Source organism: Malurus melanocephalus, unplaced genomic scaffold, assembly GCF_030028575.1.
Source record: "Malurus melanocephalus ecotype Western Australia unplaced genomic scaffold, MMel_1.1 scaffold_301, whole genome shotgun sequence".
NCBI lineage: Eukaryota > Metazoa > Chordata > Aves > Passeriformes > Maluridae > Malurus > Malurus melanocephalus.
This window is the reverse complement of record NW_026623533.1, coordinates 292,369-318,487: the sequence shown is the minus strand read 5'-3', so window position 1 is coordinate 318,487 and position 26,119 is coordinate 292,369. Positions and strand designations below refer to the sequence as shown.

The 26,119-nt window shown below is 35.0% G+C and overlaps 1 protein-coding gene across 1 annotated transcript in view; it reads right to left on the bottom strand.

Moving 5' to 3' along the window:
- The window catches only part of PTPRQ (protein tyrosine phosphatase receptor type Q), a 119,864-nt gene that overhangs the window by 16,959 nt on the left and 76,786 nt on the right, over positions 1–26,119 (bottom strand). The window contains exons 44-53 of the mRNA XM_057377140.1: positions 23,004–23,125; positions 19,182–19,368; positions 16,881–17,125; positions 16,191–16,257; positions 15,451–15,609; positions 14,039–14,261; positions 13,520–13,593; positions 8,152–8,251; positions 7,236–7,364; positions 5,959–6,003 (exon numbers count right to left, since the gene is read on the bottom strand). Of these exons, the coding sequence (XP_057233123.1) occupies positions 5,959–6,003; positions 7,236–7,364; positions 8,152–8,251; positions 13,520–13,593; positions 14,039–14,261; positions 15,451–15,609; positions 16,191–16,257; positions 16,881–17,125; positions 19,182–19,368; positions 23,004–23,125 (1,351 nt within the window). The remainder of the gene's footprint in view (positions 1–5,958; positions 6,004–7,235; positions 7,365–8,151; positions 8,252–13,519; positions 13,594–14,038; positions 14,262–15,450; positions 15,610–16,190; positions 16,258–16,880; positions 17,126–19,181; positions 19,369–23,003; positions 23,126–26,119) is intronic.

Below are 26,119 nucleotides of genomic sequence, written 5' to 3'. Positions count from 1 at the left end.
TACTTTCTGCACATCATTACACATACATTGACAGGCTTAATTTTGCATGATTTACCCAATATCATTCTTCTAAGGGCCATTTCAGAGCATAAGGATAGGATTAATCTGACTGAACACAGACACCTCCTTCTTAGTTAGTCCCTCTAGATTTCTTTTATCATCAGTGAAGAGAAATAGGTGTCATTTCACCTAAGTCAAAGCAGATATCTAAAATAAGTAACAGATGAATCATGCTGATGGTGTGTCTCTACAGAAACCACAGCTCTGGTTGTTTTTCTAAAGATTTAAAAAAATTATTGTCCTGGTTTCATGTTCATTTTTCACATGTTTGCTGCTGTTTCTGTATGTGTCAATTTTAACAACTGTAATACGTATTAAATCTTTAACTTGATCTCACGGCAAGTTTCATGAAGATAATACATGAACATCTATAGGCAGGGGATTTTCAGATGGCCTTGAAACTTGGTCACAATTGACTTCTAAATTTGATTTAGAAGCCAAATTTAGAGCACTCAGACTCACAAAGCTTGTCTAAAGGACCAAGCAAAAAAAGTTTGAAATAATACAATTTAAAGATGACCTGCTCCTTCAAAAAAAAATCTCAAAGTCCCTTTTCTGTGTCTGTTTCTCCAAAAATCATTCATTATTACAGAAAATATTACAAAAAAATTAGACATTACAAATGTCTACTCTATTGCTATCATAATTTTAGTAGGAAAGGAAAAAATTGCTTTAAAAATAATTGAGATAATAAAATTAGATTAATATGATTGTTGAATAATTTATTCTTAAGCATCAAAGAAGTTAATTTCAAAGCTACTGAGGACACATTTGTGGCACATACTTTGTCAGAACAGTTATCTTCACACAAAGCAAAATGGCTCTTTAAGCCTTACTGGATCAGTCTCACTGGAGTTAAAAGTGTAAGCATTCACAGAAATAGAAATGACAGCTTCAGAGTGAAAAAGAAAGCAATAAGACATGCAATTCAGAATTTATTCAGAATGTTTAGAGATATAGCTTGTGCTTATTGTATCACATAAGTCCTTTGCATAATGTGGCAGATGCAACTATCTTCTAGTAATATTGGCAACATTATAGAACTAAAGTTTTCTAATAAGAAAAGGAATTTTAATATCTGTTACAGAATATTACTGCACAGAAATATATATTTGTCTATGATCAGAAAATAAAATTTATGCCAGACTTTTTTTCAGGAACAAATTATAAGCAGACTTTGAAGGGAAATTACACTTGTTTTTTTTTCTTTGAATTTACCTATCATCCCTGTAGAACAACAGAAAAAATCATGTTGCAGTTGACATTCCAGTAATTTTTCAAATACAGTTAGCTCTCCTCTCAAATTTTTAGCAATGAGGGGCTAACTGCACGTAAGTTGAGTAAGAAAAGGCAGTTTGGTCATTAGGAAATAAAAATTACTTCTATGCTGTGCATAAGCAATCCAGGTATGCCATTTAGAGTTTCAGTGATGAAGGTACACAGATCCAACAGCATACCTTTTTTTAAGAAGCAAGGCATCTATGGATTGATACTTTAACCTATCTGTGAGAATTTATGTGAAAAACTTGGTTTTGGAACTACTGAACTGCCACACTTCTGTTAGCAGCAAGTGCACATAGCAGTGGCTTGGCAGTTCAGAAAATAAGATGATTTACTTTAAAATGCTTGTAGAAAAGTTAATGCCTAGCTTGTCTAACTGTGGCAAAGGTGTTGGCTTTGTTGTGTAAGGATCTTCAGAGGGGATTAAATTTGGGTTCTCATTAAATGCTACCAGCAATGCACAGTTTCAGCATCAGCACAGGCTTAAAAATATAGTATTTTTTCCATGTCTCTTGACTTGGAATACATAGTAATAATTTTACAACCTTTTGTCAATGAAAAAATAGTCATCTATCTGTAATCTTGTCCTCCACATTTCCCAGTGCTTTTTATAAAACTAAAAAATATAAATATCACTAGATCTTGATAAGCACAATTTAAAATCAAACCATGAAGTTGAAAATTTCTCTATTTCAGCTGGACCATTTCAGATTCCCACTTGTCTGACTTTGAAATGAGGAAAGAAAAACATTCTCTAGGATAAAGGATGCTTTATTGCCTTAAATCTGWTTTTCTTTAAAACAGTGTATTGTTTCATGTATGGGGTTTTTTTTGAAGACTATCAAAAATCTGAATCCCACTCAGATTACTTATGATAGAGCTAGAAAGAAGCCATTTATTTATGTTGGCAGTGATAACTGAGGACATATTGTCACACAGACTCAGCTTTCTCTCTGGGTCAATCATCTGAAATCCACAGGGAATTAAAGCTTCGTCCAACCAGAAAACTACAGAAATTACTGTGTAGGCAAAAGGCTTAACTCATAAGCACCACTGACACTTCCTAGGACCAGCAGAGGAACTAATTTTTATCAAGTTAATTGAAAGCAATAGGGTGCTTAACCCTTCCTACATATTAAAGTCCTAAGCAAAGAGAACACATGGTCATTTCTTCCATTGTACCAGGACACATACATTAATAAACCTTGTTCTCCTGGGATATAAACTTCAGGAAGCCTATTTGTGATAGCTGATTACTAAAGGGAAACTTGTTGAAGAAAAATGCAAGGCAGAAGCCATGCCTATCCCTACTCAAAAGAAGACAGGTTTGCTTACACAAAGAAAGAATCAGGCTGATCTATAGAAATTAATGTGCACGCAAAATTATTACCTCAAATAGACACCTACTGAATGCATAGTATGTAGGAAAGATAAGGTCAGACAATAATTTTCTGTACAATACTTCTCCATAAGGAGTTCTAATTACCTGATATTTGCAAGGGCTACAGTGTCTGTAATGCAGAAATATTTTCAAGGGCTACAGTGTCATTAATGCAGAAATATTTCTTCTGACCTCCTTTGCTTGACAAGCCATCTCACATAGAGTGAAACAAAAGCATCAAAAGATCAACCACAAGGTGCAACTTCTCAAGGAAAGATTTAAGAATCTACATGGCGTTATCCTTGCTGCAGAAACCACTGCAAAATTAGGGTGCYAGACAGATTGTCTCCTAGGTAAGTACCTGGAATAGGGAAGAGTTACTTGTCTCTCACCAAACCTGATGTACCCTGAAAATTTAGGGACAGAATCTAGAAGAGTTAGTGTCTTCTTTGAAGACTGACTTGGCAAACCTTGTGGACAWATAAAAGGCAAGTAATGAGAGCACCCAGTAAATGTATATTCAGTGTGCTTAATGAAAGAGTGTTTCATCCAGTTTGGACTAATGGGCTATATATGTTTTAAACAAAGTTGTTTTTTATTGTTATTATCAGTCTCGCAGTATCTCTATCTCCATCATGGAATGCAACGTGTGTCCCAAACATTCAAAGTTAGCATTTTGGATTCATAAAGAAGATCTCATTTTCCACTAAATTCAATGGAATTTAGTGCATGCCCTCTGAAATTACATCCAATTGATTAATTTCTTAATGAAGACTTGTTGAGACARTGTCTATATACTAGTTAGTATTAGTAATTTTAGACTCTGAAGCCTGTAAATATTTTTTTTATGATGACCATTATGTTAAAAGATTACTACTGGGAATGGGGATTTCCCCATAATTCCTGGAAAAAAAATATTACCCACAAAAAAGTTTCAAAATTGTTAAAATGGGATGCTTCACACTTTTAAATTTCTGTTTTTCYACTCAAACTGACATTTATAATGCAAAATACTTTGTATTATGAAAGTTTTAAAAATTCATGAAAGACAATGCTTTGATTAACCTATGCTGAACATTTGCTGAGCTTCAAAATGCTGAATTTTTGATCTAAGAATGATAAAACATATTGGCAGTCATATTCATACAGAACAGACAAATATTTTTCCACTTTGTTTTTCTCACGAGATACCAGCTGCAAAAATTTTCTGAGAATATGAGCCAAGATCATAAACCATGATCTGCTAAGTATGAGAGAATGTCTGCAGAGATGATGGATGAGAGACAATCAAGAAGGATCTTATGGAGCAGGCCAGAGTATTTTGATTTTCTGGATGATCTATGTCAGCTGCAAGTGTGTGCCTTTATTGATTTATAGTAGCTAAATAATGTAATGTCAAAAAAGTGGCAAAAAACCTGGTTTCTAAAATACCCCCTTCAAATGAGCACTGAATGGGATGATTAGTAGCTAGAATGGGTTGATTAGTAGGTAGAGGAAAAAAATCTATATTGTTCTTTTATCACTTATGATTTTCACACTAACCCCATGAAGATGGACACATTTCAGTTGATTTACTGCTGTCTGAAAAATACAAACATGCCAGACTGGTAAAGGAGTCTGTCCATCTTTGCCTTCCCCATACACTTTCAAGATGCCAAAAGCTGAAACACAGCAAGCTTTGCAAACACAGCTGAGATAGCTGCCTAAATGTGGCCAATGTAGATGGTACAGATGCAGCGATGCCCATTCCAAATGCATGGGAAATTGGTGAAGGTTGTACTGTTACCTGTCAACATATAACACAATAATTTAACCTGCGAACATGTCACTGCTTTAACCACAAATTGTGAGAGTGATAGGGTCAACATAAGGACTGGGACCGTGATTGACATCCACATAGCTGTTCCCCAATTGTAACAGGTACAGAAGTTCTTTTATGGTGCAACTACAGAAGTCTAAAAATAGGAAACAAAAATATTTTAGTCATTAGGTTTTGCAGTAAACTGCCTTGGTAAATGCCGCCATGCTTCTGCCAGTTCCTTGATATAGCCCATTGTTGTAAGGAAGGATGTAGCTCTATTAAGGATAGCATGAGAGACACCTAAAATGTCCCTTTTGGCCATTGACCTTACCAAAACAGAATATTTCACATAGTGAAAGATTCTTTGAAGCTTAAAAAAAAAAGCCATAGTAAACTACAAAATTTTTAACAGGTAAAGAATATCCTACCCCTTATTACTGTGTTATGTTATCTAATAGAGTACCTTGGGACATTTTCTGTCTTTCAGCTGAAAAGATGTCATAAATCCTGTCCTGAGTAGCTCTTAACTAGTGAAATGCACTTCAGCAGTTTGCCATAATGTTCAACAAAGAACCTGGCCAAGCAGCCTGCTGTAGCTCCAATGCCACTACAGTTGAAAAAATAATAATGCAAAATTTTAACAGCTGCATCCTGTACCTTACAATGACAGAAGCAGAGAGTCTTTGCTTAAAGGATGGTTGGAAGGAGCGAAGAGAACAATATACATGGAAGGACATGAAAAATCTCCAAAAATGTGAGATTGACTCATTGAAATAAGGGTAATGTAACTAACTATTGTAAAGCTGCAGAAGCACTGTTCAGTAAAGGCCTTGCTGTGTATAAATCATGTAATGAAGTGTATATAAGTATGAATTATTATAGTTATCGATTACCCTTTAGAGAGTTAAACCTTAAAAATTTAAACTACACATAATTTAGACAGAAAAGAGAATGCTATCTGCAAACTGGAAAAGGATTTGATTGTGTGGATATAAAGCTGAGATTGTAGGGTCAAAATATAAAATAGCTCCAGTGTGGGTAAAGAAGAGAGTTGAAGAAAAACTCTAATTTCTCTAAATCATATACATTCTAACTTTCAAAGGAAAGAAACAGCATGTTTTGTACATCACATTTACACTACCTTTGTTTCAAGGATATATTGTATATATCAGGGCTATTTGCCAAAATGTTTTATAATTTCCAGGTTAAAATTGCCCTGATTTTTTTCAAAATAATGACTCCTACAACTCAACATTAGGGACTAAAAATAAACATGATTTCATGATGACAAATACCACTGTTTGTCATCAGAATAGCTGCAAAGACTGACAATTCATTTTGATTAACTATATCATTCAATATAGTGCGATAACACACAGGTTAAGAGAACAGAATGAAAAACACACCATGTTGCTTCAATAATACAAAAACTTACTGGATGACAAAAATCTCCTTGCGTCTAAAGAAAAATGAAGAGTATCTGGAAGTAAAATCCATTAACACTTTAGTATACAAACAACATTAGTACTATTCTTATTCAGCTAACAACACGGAAACAAGGTAATTTTGAAGATCCATCAAGATCATTTTTCTGAGGCACAGTTATCTCAGTGCATTGGCTATGGCTCTGCCTTCAGAGGATGCTTTCCACTGTTATTGGCAGGTACTAAATTCTGCTATGTAAACTAGTGCCCCACACAGAACATGCCCCAGCCGTTATGTCAATGAGTTCAAGATGATTCCCAGTATGTTTTCTCATCTGCTACAAGCAGCCATTCTTGTGTGCTCTATTTTGAACAGCTTTGTACACGCAATCAATTAACTCTGTACCACACAGACACACAAAACCCCCAGGTTGACAGCTACCACCTTTCATCTTCCAGCTATTCCTAGTCTGCAACAGTAGGATATTTGACTGCTAGGGCAAGACTATTTTAGGCTTCTCATCTTTTAGGAGACTGCCTACCACAGTGTTTCATCTGTGACACAGCAGGGAAAATACAGGCAAGTGAAAAATGTTCACCAAACATTTTTAATTCAGTTGGATGTCACATATTATTGATAATCATAATTATATTTATCTGGTCAATAATATCAATATTTCTGGAAGCCAGAAAGCGGTTTTCCTTCTGATGAATATCTGTGACAAGATTTTTTTCAGACACAAAATATGAATTGCTACATGCAATTGAAAGAGCAGATGTTAGGACAGCAAGTGCGCTGAGCTCCACAGACATCCAGATGTTATGCCAATCCCTTTGTTTGAAAAAACCAAAAGCTTTCTAAATGTCAATTAAACAATAACAGATTTATTCTTTAGTTAGTTGATTCGTTCTTGATTAGTTGACAGGGACATCTAGGAGTCTAGCTTTTTCAAAAATATTGTGTAAATTTGCAGCCTACACAAAAAGTTGGGACACTAAAAAAAACTCAGAAATTCTGCATGTTTGAATTATGTAGCCCTTCTTTGGCTAACACAATTAAACAGTGATTTGCACATAGATTTTTTATCTTGTAAAAAGAGCTTAAGATTTAGTGATTTTCTAAAAGCTAGTGAGAAGTTTCTTGAGGATGGAGGTCATTCTTTGAAAAAGGATCTCAGTGACCTGTGTAAATAAGAACAGCACAAACACTTCCAAACAAGCAAAGGTCAGAAAGGGGTCATGGCTACAGACCCTTTGGACTACTGTTTTGCCTAAGGAGTATGCTTACCGTGTAAATCTCTCATCCCTCAGCTCCAGGTCTGCCACTGTGATCAGCTGATCCAGTTTGAATTTCGTGTCAACAATTTCAGCATCTCGGGGGGAGTATGTCCCTCCGTCTTTTTGCTTTTGCCGAATTCTACATGGAAAACAATGGTGAAAAATAAACATACAAAAGATTTAAGGACACATTACGTAATCACTTTGATTTGACAGGCTGAAATTGAAAAATGGTTGCCAGGAATTTTTCCTTGGCTTTTACTCTTGTCTTCCTTCTAACAGTATAATTTAGTCAAATACTGAAATTATGTTGTCTAAAATTCAAAATAAATAATCTAAGTGCTTCTTTTAGTGTATTCTTTTAGTGTATTCTTTTAGTTTTCCTACAAAAATCCTTTAGTAATGTCTGAATAATGCAGCTGAATAAGAACAGAACTGATGAATAAGCAAACTTGCATCATGTGTGCAGTATCAGCCTGCTTCTTTATATGGACTTTTTGTTCACTATTTGAATTAAAACTCAATTTCTCTTCCATGTGTGAGACTTCAGTGTATTTAACTGATAAATTTATTAGTAAGACAGAAAAAAGAATTTAGAGTATTTACTTCATACCCAACTGTAAACAGTGTTAGCCATCATGATAACTATAACCAGTTGACATTCTGATCTGTCAATAGAGAAGTGGCTCTGAAAGGTTAAGATAGGCTACAACTCTGATTTACCTCTGGAGAATTTGGATTTTCCTCTTCATCTATGGACGTTACCCTTACTAGATTGAATTTTTTTTAGTCTCTTGCAAAGTGTCTTCATAAATCAGCACATTTTGAAATTACAGATTAGTTTCATTTATAGGACTGTTTTAACCCTTTTTAAACCATTTTTGAGTGTTTTCAAACATGCTATGACAAGAATACATAAATCTCACCTTGCAAAAGCATATACTGCAGCCACCACAAAAACAACTGAAATTATACATAAAATAACAGAAAGGAAAACTTCTACAGATCTTCCTGTTGGTCCTTCACCTGCAACAGAAAGTGGAAAGCTAATATATCATAGATTCTTCTGAATTTTTAAATTTTTGAAAGTATGAAATAAGGGAATAATGAGAGACAAATACTTTTTGTCTCTGTATAACTACACCCATTTTATGCTGGTTGTAGAGTTGCTTCAGAAGGAAAAGTATAACAAAAGCAGAAACAGTTTATGTAACAGTTTATGCTGATCTATGTAATACATAATATTAATGCAGCTGTATGCGCCAATGTATGTACCAAGCCATCCCAGTGCTTTTGTTTTACCTGCTATACAGGTTAAAGTAGGTCTACACTTCAGTCACATCAGTCTGAACACCCAGCTGAGTTCAGCTGCTGCTTCAGTCTCCATGTAGCCAAGGATAGAGGAGCACTACCTCAACTCCTCAAACAGAAAAGGAAGAGCACAACTCTAAAGCAATGAGGCTTGCAGCTGCCACTCACAGATATAAAATAAAAGATGCTACTTTTAGAGGTATTCTAACACTGCTGAAGGAAACCAGCTAGTGATCAGATCTGAAATTTCTGGATTAATCTGCCACCATTAACTCATACTCTTGGTTTCTATGAGTATTGGTCCTATTGTTAGGAATAACTACCAGTAGGTCAAAATAATCATAAAGCCCTCTATGATGGAAAAGTAAAGGTATTCTAATCAGTCCTTCCCAGGGAGAATGAAAGTTTATTCAGAAACTGATAAGGTACTTAGATTAGTAGCTTCTGGGCCTCTTTTTTGAACCTCTTTCATGCTAAATTTCTGAGGCTTACCTGATTTCCCACCCTTCCTGGAATCCTGTACCTGTAATAAAACTTATGCACTTTTTCCCTTAGGCAAAAGTGAAAATAAAAAAAAGCAAGGGAATACTACTGCTGGTATGGTTCAGTTTTGCTGACATTCACCTCCAGTTGTGGTCCACTGTAGAAAAACTTAGTTCCTGTTTAGCCTCAAGGAGAAGGAGAAAACGTACTGCTCCCTGCCATATGAAACCATTTCCCCGTCAAGGGACAACATTCTCCCAAGGACTCACTGGGAAACACCACAGTCTCAGTTTTGTTTCTCTCAAAAGGCTATGATTTTTGGATTAGAGAGTATATTGCAGATGATCTAGACTGGTGTGCATGAGAGAATGTGATTAAAATTAAAAATAATCCTGATTTATCTGAAGAAATCACCTTAAAACGGTGGARTGAAATTTTGCATGGTTCTCTATGTAGGCAGGAATAGTCAATAATATAGCACAGTAAACAGTAGATTAGGTAGAAGTTTATCAGAAGTGTGAGATTACTGTAGACTGACACCAAGATGAATAAGCAATATCATGTCTGTATGAAGTGACAAACAGAATTCAGTAGAGTTTGCAAAACACCTGAAATCTTCCATTGCATTTGTAAAATTTTAGATGCAACACGGGACAATACAAGATAAGAAAAAATTTAATCTTAGGTAAAGATAATAGAACAGAAAAGCAAGAACATACAAAAACGTTTTGATGAGAAAATGAATGAGAAAGTTCCTTCCACTCCCTCATCACTGTGATAGGGCAAAATTGTTAATGATGTGGATCAGAAGAATATCCAGAGGAACCTCTACAACAGTTCTGTCTATTTTGCACTGAACAGTGAAGTCTGTGTTAAAATGCACAATTAACACATTATCTCCTGCTTCTTTGCAACAGGGGAGGACTAAACATATCTCTGTAGACATGTCTGTAGAGATAATCATGGACATGGGAAAAGAGACAAAATAGAAAATATCATGATATATAATTCTGAAGTACTACACTCAAGATGTGATATCAACAAACTGCAACAGTAGAATAAATAAAGTCAATTTCTATGTAAAAACAATGTAAGGAAACACCATTTTGATTATTTCCTATTTCATCAGCCTTACATTTCACATGGAARAAGTACACTCACACAGCACGACCAGCTGCCCCACAGTGATTTGCTGAACTAGCCAACAGAGTTTACAAACAGGTTACATGCTACCTTGACGTATTATAGGTTTAAACAGTATTTACCACTGTATCTTAAGTATCTCAGAAAAAAATTCTGACCTTTCAGTGTAGTATAGACATTCACTTTCAATGAGAGTGATGGATTAGGAGGAAGAAACTCCATCGTTCCAGCTCAAGAGGAAGTTGTGGTACTCTAAATACAGTTGGGTGGGTGCACCGTATTAAAATTTATCCTTTACTATCATTAAAAAAATATTGCAGTTTATAGTCCCATAATTTTTGCTTCTATGTTTCTCCCTAGCAAAATTCCTATTATTTACAAGAGCATTGGACATGTGACACAGAATTCTCTCTCAAGGTTTTCCATACTTTYTTGCTTCAAACATGCATTAAGTTGCACTGACACAAGGTTAACTTTCTGATTTTCCAGATCAAAGGCCTATCTATTCTATCACTAGATTTAGAAACCAAAATAATGTAGGGGTTTTTGAACTAGTGTGAATACCTCTGTCAAAATTCAAATTAGTACTTTATCTAAGAAAATGAAAATGTAATGGTGGAAACCCACAAATTGCAGTGATTATTACTAAAGAAGCTAATTGATTTTAAATGAAATTGCAAGTCTGACTTCAGGCAGCATAAATTTCTCCTGGAGAGCAGCTGATGTTATGAGTGCAATGGATGAAATTGGGTTGCAAAGATTTATAAATTTTATCATGTTTTCTGAATTACATTTGTAGAGTAAGCTGGAAGTTCCTACAACCAAAGCATATTCTATAAGGATACACTTGGACAAGGCTCCTCATGCTATGTGTTTCAGGAGAGTGCTGTATCTTCAAGACTATTCAATGGCAGTACCTGCATCACTTGTGATACATCAGTGTGGTGTTGATTCCACAGCATTTATAAGAAAGCATGCAAGGAGCTTTTGATCATCTATTCCATGTAAGTTGCATAGACTCTGAAGTTTAGAAGTTAAGGTAAGACAAAAGTATGCCAGAGTCTGGCCTTAAAAAGCTGTGCTTGATGTTAAAGTTTAGCATTTAGCCACAGAAGGCATTGGATGGGTATGAGGAGACATGGATATCTGAGGAACTTATCTTTTGTTTTGTTTTGTTCCCTATTACATTTTATTCAGCATACAAACAGATCTTGCTTATTTATCATGTACAAGGTAGAAAGTGTCACAAGTTTTCAATAATCATATAGAGGGCAATGAATTACACTATCTGCCTGCCACTAAGGGCTGCAGATTTTTCTGTTAGAAAGGAGAAAATCTCCCAGAGGACTGGATACAGTTGGACTCATTTACAGTAGACTTGTTTTCCCTGTGATTGGACACACTATCCTTCCCTTGTTGAGAAAATATATTTACTTCATTTGTTTAGAACTTTTAAAGCCAGAACATATAAAGACAACTTTTACATTGCRCTTTCCAAAGCATTCCAGGTCGAAGAAATAGTGACAGATCCTTTCAGAATATTCAGGTAGTGAATTAGCATTTTAAGGTCTTCAGTGTCAGATCATGTAACAAATTCCTAAAATGGTTTAGATGAATAAGAGAGCTCATATCACAGAAGATAAATGCCAAATGAAAAATATGTGCCCACTAAAATTCTTCTGGCTACTCATCCAGTTGTCCTGGTATCCATTTTCAGAAAGTCAGGGATAATGCTTAGCTAAGTAAGTTTTTGACTTACAAATATATTAAAAGAACTTACAGATCTTGTTGCAATCTGCTACAAGAGATGTCATTCTCAATTTTGGGGATATATAAACATGGCCATGAAGGAATTATGTTTGATTTCAGACCAAATAATAGCTGGCCTATTGACTAATGACTTTAGAACTAGATGGATTCTATTAGATTATATTAATTATATTAATTCATATGAGCTTTATCTATATCTAAAGGATGAAGGGGCTAAAGGGTCCTGCCCTCAGATGACCTGCCATTAAGCTCACTGGAATATAATCATAGAATAATCTAGGTTGGAAAAGATCTTTACATTCATGAAGTCTAACTGCTAACGCAGCAGTGCCAAGGCCACAACTAAGTCCTGTTCCTAAGTGCCACATCTACACGTCTTTACCTCCAGGGATGGTGACTATCACTTTCCTGGGCAGCCTGTTCCAATGTTTGACACCCCTTCTGTGAAGAAATTTTTCTTTGTATCTGATTTAAACCTCCCCTAGCACCATGTTTCCTCTTGTCCTATAGCTTGTTACCTGAGGGAAGAGATTGACACCCATCTTGCTAAAACCTTTCAGGCAGAAAGTCATAAGAACTCTCTTGAGCTTCCTTTCCTCCAGCCTAAATGAGCCCAGCTCCCTCGGCTGCTCTTTAAAGGACTTCTACTTTAAAGAACATTGCCTTTCCCTGGACACAGGATTTGAGGTGTGGCCTCACCAGTGCCAAGCACAGGGAAATGATCCCTGCCCGCTCCTGCTGCCACACTATTCCTGATACAAACCAGGGTGCCATTGCCCTTCTTGGCCACCTGGGCACAGCTGGCTCATGTTCAGCCACTGCTGACCAGAACCCAAAGATCCTTTTTCCCTCAAGCATCATTCCAGTCACTCTGTTCCCAGCCTGTCGCACTGCACAGGGTGACCCAAGTCACCCAGGACCTGGCACTTTGCCTTGTTGAACATCATACGACTGGCCTTGGCCCACCAATTCAGCCTGTCCTGATCCCTCTGCAGAGCCTTCCTGTCCTCCAGCAGATCGACACTTCCGCCCAAACTGGTGTAGTCTGAAAACTGGTTGAAGATGCCCTCGATCCCCTTATCAAGGTCATCAACAGGGACATTAAATAGGACTGGACAAATACTGAGCCCCGGAGAACCCCACTAGGGACCAGCTGCTGACTGGATGGAACTCCATTTAAGCACCATTCTTTGGGCCTGGCCAGCCAACCAATTTTTAATGCAGCCAAGAGTACCCAGTGCTTGTTCTACATCCAACACAGAAGGAAACAGCACAAACAGAATAGCAATTGTCAGTTTGCCAAATAAGATGATCTATCCTGGCAACATGATATTTTTATCGGTATAATTAAATCTCTGCAAACACAMTTTGTCAAAACCACCTCTTCATTTAAAAGTCCAGCTGATGAAGAATCTCTTGACATCAGAAGGACATATAAGGCAAAGGATATATTTCTTCAGCCATTCTAGTTAAGCTATATCCAGAGAGATTATTTACTTCACGGAAACCACTGTATTAAAAGAAACATAGAATTGTGTAAACTCTTTAGAAATAGAGAAATATTTTAGTGAGTGACACTCTTCTTACCTAATGTTTTGACAGGGTCAGAATAGTCAGAATCTGTAAACTGTCCTTTAATGTTAGTTGCTCTGAACTTAAATCTGTGAAACAAAACCAAGAAAACTAATGAAACAAAGCATGTGTTCATTTTCTAAAATATTACTTCATATAGAAACTAAAAAATATTTTTAAATTAGAGAACTATAATTTTAAATCATTATTCACCTGCAAAAGTGACATGGCAGACATTAAGAGCTCAGTGCCAAAATCTTAAATGTATAAAGCACTCCTATGTGAATTACTTATCTTGAATTTGTACAAGAAGAACGAAATAAGCATTTTTCGCTTGGAAAATTTTGTGAAAAAATTTGTAAAAAATTTGTCTCCCAATAGCTATGCCTAGCCAAAAAATTAGAAATTACATACATATGATGATAATTTCAACTTCCACCTTTTCTAATTGAATTATATGTTTTGAGTGTTTGCATAAATCTATATTTCACTTAAATCTTTTTCCTGGACTAATATAGAGATAAATGTACTTACAGGTACTGCTTTCTGGGTTTCAATGGGCCATTACATATTTTGTCTTGACTACCTGACATCATACATGTAGTATCAGCACCTATGACATATATCTCTTCTTTCCCACTCAGATCTTCTTTTCCTTCTATACATGGTGGGTTTGGAAAGCCTTCATTTGTAAAATATGGCCTTGGTCTGTTGAAGTAGGCATCATACCACTTAGTAACATTCCCATCATGCTGAGCTATTGTCAAGAAAAGAAACAATAGGTACAATTTACATTCTAACCAGACTGCAATTAAAGAAGCTACATAGGAAATTATATTTTTAAGAGTTTAGCATGCTATTGGTTCCATTTACACAAATAACTGAATTTGGACTTGAATCCAAATTTCCCTAATGTCCACGTTACCTGTGTTTTGTTAACTCTGAGTAAGCCAACTGAAACAACAAATCTAGAAAATGTGAGGAGCAATCTCCGACAGAAGCTCTGCCTCTAGAGTTTATTACATATGCAAGACACTTGACTTTGAACATGGCTAGCTAGCAAAGACAGTAAAAACTCTTTAATCTGAAGATAGCAATGATTGTTTCATAAATTAAATTACTAGATTTGCAAACATGGGCAGTACCCAGCAGCTCATGAGAAAGATCTTCAAAATGTTGTCTAGTGTGGTGTTTGCTTATCTGTCAGTTCAAGAGAATCTTCACAGCAAGAACTATGAAGTAAATGTCTTTAGGATTAGTGGTAAAATGCAAAGTTCAGAAAAAGGTGAGGCACTTAAGGTGAGTTCACTTAATATGCGTGCTTAACTTCTATATTTTTAAACCAACTAAAATTAGGGATTTAAATATCTGGTGTCTGTCCTTCTTAGGTAAAGACCATATGATGTCCTATCATTACATCCCACTCACACTGGTAAGCAATTACTCAAAAGGTTTCACAGCACTGTTCACACAAGTAAACGTTCATCAGCCGGTACAAGGAATAAACATTCTTACCCACAGTCTACAGGAGGGATTTATATAACTCTGCCCCCGTAATGAAATGGAAATGTCAACTGCACATGGCTGCATTCTTTTATGGGCATCACTAATAGTGACAGAAGAAAAACCTTGCCAAAACCCAAAACTTTCGTATTTATTTTCATTCACAAATGTCAAATGTTGGAGTGTTTTCCAAGGAAACAGAAAATAAAGAACTATAGTGATAAAATTAGGGACAGGAAAATATTGGCAGCTTCAAACAGCATGGAAGACACTTCATTGGCAAGTATTCTCAGAATCCAATGCCCAACCCACAGGTATTGTGAAAGATACTTTGTACTTAGTGCACTTTCGTCAACAAAATAACTGGAACCCAAGAAAATAAACTAAAAAGACCAACAGCCTGAATCTGAAAACAATTTTCAAGGAAACTTGTAACATTCTACCTCCAGCTTCCACAACAAGAACTTGTATCTTCTTTATAGGGCCATGATCGTCACTGTAATAACATATTGGCATTCTGATTGTAAGTGTTGTATCTGTGACGAGCAATGCTCCATTGGGATCATAAACTGGTGCTGGTTTCTTTTTGGGCCTTGGTGGTTCTGTTTTTAAACAAAGACATACCACAGAGTTCTATTTTACAATATTTTCACTGCAAGGGCATTGTTCAGGCACACAGCTGAATTACGCAAAAAAAAAAAAACCCAAAACTCCAGCATATTTTCAGGGATGACTTAATGTTCTACTTACTGTCTTAAGCCTCTAAAAACTGTATTCTGATAAATGCATACTTATATCAGTTTTCAATTAAAAGAGAAAACATCAAAAATAGTGAGTTTAAGTTTTTCAATTAATCAATCACTTTGTTTATTTTGACAACTGTGATACCACATACTTAGCTATTCCTGTGTCAAATTCTAAGCTGTTTGTTGAAACAAAATACTGAACTTGATAKGGTTACTTCACTGAGCCTGCACGTGCTTTACAGTTTCATTCTGATATAAATAGCAAATGATCAGCAAAACTGAAGACTACAATTCCAGGTGATTAATTATATATTCCTGTTCCTACATCATGTGGCCTCCAAATAATAGCTTAAGGCACACAGATATGAATTCACAAGTAGGATAGGAAATTTTTTCAGAATAGAGATTTCAGATAAAGGGTATTCTATGGGACATACCTTTGATATCCATGGTTATTTTCAATTGAATTTTTGGCCCTGCACCAGCACCATTAATTGCATACACCTTAAAAAAAAAACAAATGTTTTAATGAGTATTGTAATAGCTTCATATTGGCCAGTTCTGGATATATCTGAAGTAACAATGAATGTCAAAACACTCTTTTTGTCATTCACACTTGGCTAGAACTTACTTTATATTGCTTTAAAATCCTAAGAACAGTAACACTTTATTGCTTATAATGTAGCTCTTACACGACAAGGAGTAAGCAAGCCCACTTAAAGAATGATCTTTCTTCCTCTTATGTCCCAGTCTCTGACTATTTGAAAGGACCCCATGTACATATTTCCAGCAAGCTCCTCTTGCAGAACTGGACCTTTCACGTCAAGTGAGCCAAACAAACAATGCCAGTAGTGGACTTAAGAGAGATTTAGTCTTGTGCTTGTGACTATGTGTCACAGATTGCTTTGCTAAGCATATGAACTGGTCATCCAGGCTAGTGATATGTCTTGCTCCCAGTGACTCTATCCTCTTCATTGCTCCCCTTGTTCCTCAGACTTGTCTCTCTTTGCACTCCAAATAATATTCTTGGCATGAAAAGCTCATATTCAGCCAAAGTTTCAAACTAATCTCACACTTAGATCAAAGAAAAAGATACCCCCCCCACCCCCCAAAGTATCAGTTCTTACGCTGACATTATAGGTATGTCCTCCTTTTAGTCCTTCTATCATGGCAGTGACTGACTGATCTTTTTTTTCAATGACACTAAGGTTGTGGATCTGGATGGCAGCAGGGTCATCTTCATTATAAACCATAGCTTGATACACTTGAATATTTCCATTTGGTTCAGATGGTGGCACAAATGTTACTTGGAACTTTGTGACTTCATCTGGTATCTTCTGAAAAGTTATGTTGTTAGGTGGGTCTTCAGGAACTGAAATAAATATTTCAATGACCTACTTAAACAGTTTACTATAATAACTATTAAAATAAAACCTGAAAAAATAAAATTACTTTTTTTGTATATCAGTATTGTTTCATTGATATTTTCTGGTTTTTATTAAAAATTCTCAAATGCTTATTGCACATGTAAATATTAATAAATACAAAAAAAAGTAAACTCTCTACTGAAATCCTATTCTTAATTATGACACTGAATGTTACAAATTTTAAAAGTAATTATTCGGTAACACTCAGTAATCTCTACTCAGATTTTTTTTTTTCTGATTATCTACTCAGAAAGCCTGAAAACTTCATTATACCTTGAAACACATCTGGGGTAAACAAATTCTTGCATGGGTTGACAAGCAAGCAGCAAGAGTAGGTGAGTATCCCTTTCTGAAAGACCTCTGTTAACAGCAAGCTCCCTCCCAACATATAAACGAGTCACCATGACCCTAAGAGTCTCTGCTAAACACAACTAAGTCTTTAGGAAAAACATTTCCACTAACCAATGCTCAGACACAAGCACAACATGCATTTTTCCCAGAGGCAGTTTCTTGTCAAATGCTTATTCCAGTAGCTTATGCTCAAGAGAGCAAAGGTATAAATCATTTTCCCAATTTCCCTATCTGGAAGAAAATGCTGTAACATTCTTTCCAGGCAGCTAAATATTTATTGCTTTACCTGAGCAGACAAGTATGTAGCATGACCTCTAAATAGTGAAATCAAGCAATGGAAGGTAAACACATTCCCTCAGCCAAGATTTAGATGCAGTTGTCCTGCTTCTGAGGTTTTTTTTGTACCAGCTAACATAAGCTTACTCAGGCTTCTTTCGAGTAAGTCTGAGTAAACTGGTCCTAACTAAGCCATATGCTAAGCTGTACAAACCAGATGAAACAAGATGAGATGGAAAAAAACAACTGTTCCTCTCTAAAGTTACTGCACCTCCTAATGTATCACATATTTACATAAGAAAAAGGGCTACCAGAAAATGTACCACAGGATATTATCTCAGGATAGAACCAGCTACCACATAGTTTATTCTTTAATTTTTCTACAGTAAAAGACTGTATCAGCTTCTAGGGATAGCAATAGATAACCCTTAGAATTTAACTTCTTAAAAGCATTGGAGATAGAATTGTGCTTGGTACACAGGCACTTATTAGTTTGAATGAAACAAAACTTTAATACCTCTCGAGAAAATATTTTTACTGTTTTGCTTGTTTGTTTGTTTAAACAATTGAAAACAATTAAAACCCAGAAAAGACAGTAGACAGAGAATAACCATCATCTATGCATGTAAAGTTAGCACTAGATCTTCCCCATGTACACCTATTAACACTTTCCCCAGCAAATGCAAATGCAGTCTACTTCTCTGTAACATTTCATCTCTCAGTTTTATTTCTCACAGTAACTTAACAGCATCCTCTACTTTTGCAACCTGAATATCCAGCTCACTCTCCAGATTGTTTTGAATCTGTGGAACAGCTGGCTCAAAAAGATTCCTGTGGGCCTTCACTAGCAACTTCCTTCCACTGAAAATACACAGATAATGTCCTCAAGTCAGCACAGACACCATTTATAAATGGTAGGATTCACTTCACTTAATTTTCTATGTTTAAATTTTGCACCAAAACTGAAGACGTTCTTCAGAGTTTTCAGTAGTCTCTTTGAAGACAGACACCTTCACAAGGGAAACATCCCTGCCTAAGACAAGTATATTAGACATATATGCTAATATAGATAGAACCTCTCTCTTAGTTCACTATAGAAGTAATCTAGATGGCTGTGTTCCACATATTTTTATCCACAATCCACAAATTTTACATGGAGCAAATTAGGATCCCTGCATAACTAAAGGTAAATTTTGGTATTTCTAACCATTGCTTTTTTGTTGTCTGACACCTTTTTAAATATTACAGAAAAAAATATTATGAGGACAAATCTGTATTAAAAGCCCACCTTAAATGTTCCAAATTCTCATTTATTTGTCAAATGAAAGAAAAACACTGAAGTTTGATATGCATAAAATAGAAAAAAATACAAACCTGCTTCAAAAGTGGAGACAATTAGTGGAGAACTAGCCTTGCCTTCTAGAAGTGCGGCATTAACATCCCCCGTAAAGGCAATGATTACTACAGAATACCTCGTAAATGCTTTTAAATCAGAAATTTCTAAGACTTTATTCTCATCATTTGTCTTCAAAAACTGAGCTATATAGTTATCATTATCTACCTGCAAAAAATAATAAAATAAAAAGAAAGTTGTTACAAGGCTTGAAACAGCCAAAAGCAGTAAATTTTTTATTTGAACCTCTTATTTAACTCTTATTCTCCCATTTCTCTAACCAGTTACATAGAAGGGTTCACAAGTCTCTAGACACCAAGAGTATAAAGGTGTGCTGGGGAGTCCACTCCCATCTCACCCATATGCTGCCTCTTCGGCATTTTCCTGTGGGAAATGGGATGTTTGGTTGGTGCTGCCTCACCCCAAGCAAACATGAACTGATTTATAGACACCAGGCCAGGGCACCTTTAGTGACCTGAAATGGGAATCAAACTAGGCAAAGATCCAGAAGATGAGCAGCTGTATCACAGAAGGTTGTTTGGAATACAATTAGAAAACTGGGCAGCAATATAGAACGTTGATACAACTGAAGAAAGTGCAATTTTTCTTTGGATATTTTAATAGGAGTTCTTTTTTGTGAGAGAGCGCTGAAGAAGTAATTCTCTCACTAGAAAAGTTGGAAAGTTTTAGGGTTCAATCTAGAAAAGAGAGGATTATAGGAGACCTAGTGATAATTTTAAAATATAAAAAAGGATGTTTATAAATTGAAGATAACCCACAGTTTACAGTGTTCCTGAAAATACAAATAGAAATTTCATTTGCACCAAAACAATTAGAATTAAAAATTATACTATCTCCAATTATATACCTAAAAAGTAACTAAAACTATGACTATTAATTTAGTTATAAAGTATAATAATCTATTGGGAGTTGCTGACCTATTTTCAGCACTGGATATTACATGAAAATGGTAACAAATAAATTGTGAAGAATATTTTAGCTTCCTGTTTCTGTGTTAGAGCAGGCCATGGGCTGGATTGCATTGTGGATACCTATCATCGTTACATCTAAAATAATCTGTATTTCTGTAGAAAAATCTCCAGGGTTGGACTTTACAATTGATCAGTTCTAGCGATAGCTTCACAAATGAAAACAAGGAGACAATGTGACTTTTTCTAATGTTTCATCAAGTATCCTTTACAAAATTCTATTTATGTATATTCCCACTGCTTCACTTAATAGTGGTTTTATTACTGTTTCTTCAGTGTGTAATTTGAAAAGAGGATTAGGTAGCTGTACAGTAGTTTTCCCACTGAACAAAATCTGTGTTACATGCAGCTGATAAAACATTAGAATAGCTAAGGCATACCTTTTATTTGATGGATAGGCATATATCCCCACTGAGAATTAACCTGAACTAAACTTTCTGATGAATTAAACAGACATGCATTTCCTGGGATGGCCATAAAGAACTGAAACCCTTTCTTGTATCTAACTATCAAAAATCTGATTTATAAATACTTTTTCAACAGCTAAAGTACAATCCCAGCAGTATATCATTAAATGTATTTCTATTCTTCATGAAGTTTAGTGGCTAAGTTCCACTTTCCTTACCCATTTCCAGGAATATTTTATTTAGAACTAATTCTAATTAGAGTTGACAGTACAAGAAACTAAAATATGACTTGGAGGAACAATAATGACGGACTACTTTCTAGTTTTTTTGATCTATAAAACTGCAAGGAACATCCTAGCAATTTAGCGGAATCCTAATAAGTTCATTTATGAATGCTAATTATTAACTTTTAGTATATAACAGAGTAAAAACCTGAATTATTCTGTTCTATGATGTTGTTTTTATAAATATTTAAAATTACGCATCTGAGAAAGAAAAAGAGTAAACTTATACATGCTGGAAGTTTGTGGAATTTGGAGTTGTCATAACAATTTCCCACTGGGACAATAAAAGATGCACTAAAAATTTCACTGAAAAAGATTGTGACAGCTTTATTGGTCTTTAAGAAGGAATAGATTTGTCTACTAAAGTTCTACAGAACTGGCACCTGTAGTTACTGATCATTAGGCAGACAACACCTAATTACAAGGAATCCATGGACACAAAGCTGGTTATCTGAAAAATATTTGGAAAAAAACCCCCAAAAAACTCACTTTGTAAAAACAAGACTAGTTCTCTAAACTGAAGACTAAAAACAGTTTTAAGTTTCAAATGCTGGCAAGTTTACCTGGAACATTCCCCAGTTCATCTTGCTTCAGGAGTTTAATTATAATTTATATTTATAAGGTATTTATAGTATTTTAAGAGCTTAGAATGAGATTATACCATTTATAATTTCAGAGTTTTCAGACTGAGGAAATTGTTTCAGTACAAATGGATAAAACATTAAACACAAAATAATAAAATTTTGAAAACTGAATTTGTAAATTTTATAAAGTCCATGAAATGTTTTTCTGCTGATGCACTATAATGCTGTTTAATCAAAAATGACAGGTATTTTTCACAAGCAAGAAGTCTCCTCTAACTTTATTGAGGGAAAATACTATTTGTTATATCATTTTTAGTGACCTACCCATTGGGCAAAGGAATCATTCCTGTAAGTCCTCCTCTTGTCATATATCCCTCATCCTGATATTCTGCTGCTGCAGTAAGCATGTTCAGAGCTCAGCAGATTTCACTCTACATGCTGTACAATGAACTTGGAGGAAGAGAAATTCGCAGGACTACACACACTCTCTCTTAACTTTCTGAGTAACTTAAAAATACTTTGTATTTTTTTCCTGATCTTAGAAATTTTGATTGGAGAAGTATCTCAGCATTAATATGTTAGCAGATCCGTATTCCTTGTGACAGATTCAGAAACATTAAATATACACACACAGTCATTTTCTTATCAGAGAATTTAAAGAATTTTCTATTTAAGGGCCTTACATAGTTTGAAGTCGCCTTTAACTTCTTCTCCTACTATCTGACACACTGGTTCAGAATTTTTGAAACTGCAAATAACAACTTTTCCTTAGTAAAGTCTGGTAAACTACTTCATGTTTTCACTTATAGTGCTGTCTGTATAACTTCTGGCAGAACAAGGAATCGATATCCTACTTCTCATGAGCTTGAACTTAGAAAGGTGCCTGTCTTGCAACAGTGCAGGAAATGAGGTTTATTAGTAGTGGTTTTAGGGAGTTTTGTAAGTGTAGTAGAGGATGAAAAGAGAAAAGCCACTAGATCTTTTCTCTTACATCAGCTTTTTTTTTTTTTTTTTTTTTCTAAAGATCAAGGAGAAAGAAGTGTTATTACTGTGCTACCAAAATACAGCTAATCTGATGGACAGAGCACCAAGACCAAAGTGGGAAATCTAGTTTGACTTTAAAGTTTGCCCTCTGGTGCTATGTAACTTTGTACAAGTAATTTCCTTTTGCTAGGCTCTCTACTTTGGTTTGTGAAATCACTATGATGAACCTTTCCTTCCTTTGAAGGAAAAAAGAAAGGTACACTTTCACGCAGCTCAACTACTGTTTTCTTGTGTACATTTATAGATACACTTCTGCTTTCTTCAAGACTTCTTATTAGCACATTTTTTTTTTTAATATGAAGCAATTAATCTCCCATTAATAAATTAATAAATGTACAATTATTTCTTATGCGGAATTTATGTGGAAATAGACACAATCATATGGGTTTTCAATCCAGTTATATCTGTCCTGCAATTTCTCTAAGGACATCTGCTGTGGTATTGATATCACCAAACATCTGTATAACCATTAACAGTAAAACAGAGTTGCCTTACAGAGGTGACATCTATGAGGTAGCTCGTTGGTCCCGTAATGATGGCAGGTTCGCTCCAGCTGATATTAATACTGTGAGAAGATGTAGCTRAAACAGTCACATTTTCTGGAGGACCATCTGGAGCTGTGGAAAAAAACAATGTATGTGAATCATGGACAAACAGATCCACAAAAAATAACCCAGTAATTTTAATGGCCAGTAGAAGTTATAAAATAAAACCTTTTCACACATTAAGATTACACACTGCTTAAATAACTATAATTTTTTCTTTCTTTTTCTTTCTTTCTTTTTCTTCCATGTGATTTAGAAATATATCTTTCATTGCAATTACTACAACTTCTCAAGAGTATGGACTGCTTATGACTTGATCTGAAATTGAGATTAAAGGGTTACTTAATTACAAGCTCTTTATAAGTATTTCACAAAAAAAATATGCAAATATTTATACTAATAGACAAGCATAATATATTTGTTTATGTCAAATGATTCATTCAAAGATCAAGAAACTGTGAAAAAACATAATATTCTGCATGCTAGAAAAAATTTCCAGCAGTATTGGAAAGTATAAGTAGAAATAAATTTCCATATTTCCTTTAAATTTATTCTTGACATGTTGAGAAACTCCAGGAAACCCAAGCAAAAGAAGTGGTAAGAATTGAAAGAGGGCAAGAATGTTAATATTAAGAAACAGGATTTCCCCAAAATTTCCATTTGTCAAGGTGATATGTGAAATAACCTAGTTATTTCTTATTCACGAATAAGAAAATAATGAAATCATAATACAATAGTCAGTAATTCTCAGTAAGTTGTATTATTTTTTAATAACATCCATCTCAATTTAAAGAAAATAAAATTTGGAACAGAATGACAACAGATTTGTAGATAATTGCAGAATTTGGCTCCAGGGCACCTTGTTTTTGAATCTACTACAAAATAAATAAAAGACAATTGTGGTATCACTGAACAGCCTTTTATAAAGTAATAACATATTTGTACATATTTCCAGAATTTGAATTTAAGGTTCCTGCTTTTCTATCTACTACAAAAATATACGTATCAGTTAACAGTATACTATTACAAAAATACTAAAGTGATCATGCCTATGCTAATCAGAAGATGCAGTCTCTTTTCTCAAACAAGATTAATGCATGAATATGTAGTTTGCCACTATTAATCATTAGGTAAGAGGGCTAAATGAGGAAAAAAATTGGAGGGTATACAAGGCTACTTAGTTTTTCAGGGAGAGCACAGGGTAGAAAAAGGAAAAGAATGTGGAAAGAAGTATGTAGATGTTGCAATTATGTGTAAAAGATTAATAAGGAAAATAATAAAATTTTGCACTATGGAGGTGAAAATTTAGCACCATCATAGCAGAATAAAACAGAAATATTTGGGATTAGGTAAGGTGCTATGATGAGTTTAGGGTGGTGGATATAGAAATTAGATTCCTGTTCTGGGATTAGCAGGAATATACAAGACTTTAGAGGCAGGATCAAATTCATTCATTGGAAGCAGGCCCCAGAAATACTGAGTAGCATGGAACAACCAAATGGAGTGTACCTGAAAGAACAGTGAGTGTCCATGAGGGGTGGTAAAAGAGAAGAGTGCTCAGAGAAGGCTGGCTGTCAAATGGGGAGTGTAAGAGACCGTACTAAAGATCCTCGATTGTCACAAGAGATAAAACAAAATACAAGAACAAGAAAGTTCCCCGAAAATTAGAATGAGCACAAGTTTTACTTTTCAGATAATGCATGTCAGACATGTTGCCAAACAGTGCTTTTCAGTAGCTATGGCAGTGATATTTATTAGCTTTACTGCAAAATGAAATTCCTGAAAAACAGTACAAAATTATATACATGTATAGTTCCTTGAGCTTTCATTTTCAAACCAGCCAAGTTTCCAAAGACAATTTTCCATTGTTTTTTACAGAACTAATGGAAAATTTACTCTCTCAATATTTTTTTCAGAAGACACTTTGCAGTTATGCATTAGATAACAATGGTGTGAAATAATTTTAAAGCATAATCTAATCTACAAATCATCCAATTTGCAGTTACTTATATGGTTAATTTCCAGATGCAGTTTATAATTGATGTACTTTGAGATATTTGCAAGAAAATTCTGATTGAGTATGCTATATTTAAGGTACTTATCCAAAGTTCATCTAAGCATTAATACCTGATTTACTTTCATAATGAAAAATAAAGTATCAGATGTTAAGCAAGTCATACTGAAGTGTAGGAGAATTTTCTGAAATAACATGTATAATTAGGGAGAAAACTACAAAATTAAAAGTGTCTGACGTGCCTCATATCTTACAAAAAATGTCTTTTTAAAAACTGTGTTTGATTTAGTGGATAACTGCCAGGTTCTGATTTAGGTTTGTTTGTGAAATGAATCTCATCAATATGAAGCCATGACATCACTACCCCCTTTCTCTAATAAATCACAGCAATTTACTCAGCAGAAATGACCTAGTCTTATTCTCTCATTCCCCCATAATCCAATCACTTCCTCTCATAAGCACTTTTCTCCTGATTTTCACAATAATGCATTTTCTGTAACTAATAACCATCATTTCCTGATTATCATGCTTCTATCCTTGCACAGGAATGTGGGTCTTATGGAGGTCAGGGTCATCTTTCCCATCCATCTGTGTCCTGATGCTAAGGCAGCAGTTAACTGCGTTAGTTTGAAGATAAGTCTGGCTTGCCCATCATTTAGCATGATCCTCAAAAATAAGACTGAATACTCCAGTCTTCTAACAAAAATCCGTGCTTGCCAGTTTGGTTAGGACTAGCTCTTCTTTTTTTCCCAACAAAAATTAAGTGCATGCTTCAGTTATTTAATTTTTAATTATCTAGGTTATTTTTATATAATTTTAAACAGTTACATCTTGTAATCCATAATTATTTTACAGTGTTTAGTTTTGAGGAAATGTAACAAAGAAAAACAAGTTCTCTCAGGCAAAGGTTTCCAGAAGAAAGAACACATGACAAGACATGAAATCTCATTACTTTTCATCACACAGAAAAATTTCTTCAATAGTACCAAGCAACTGGGTATCAGCGGTGATTGGGAAAGTAGGTGCTGAAAAGAGGAGCATAACACTCTGCC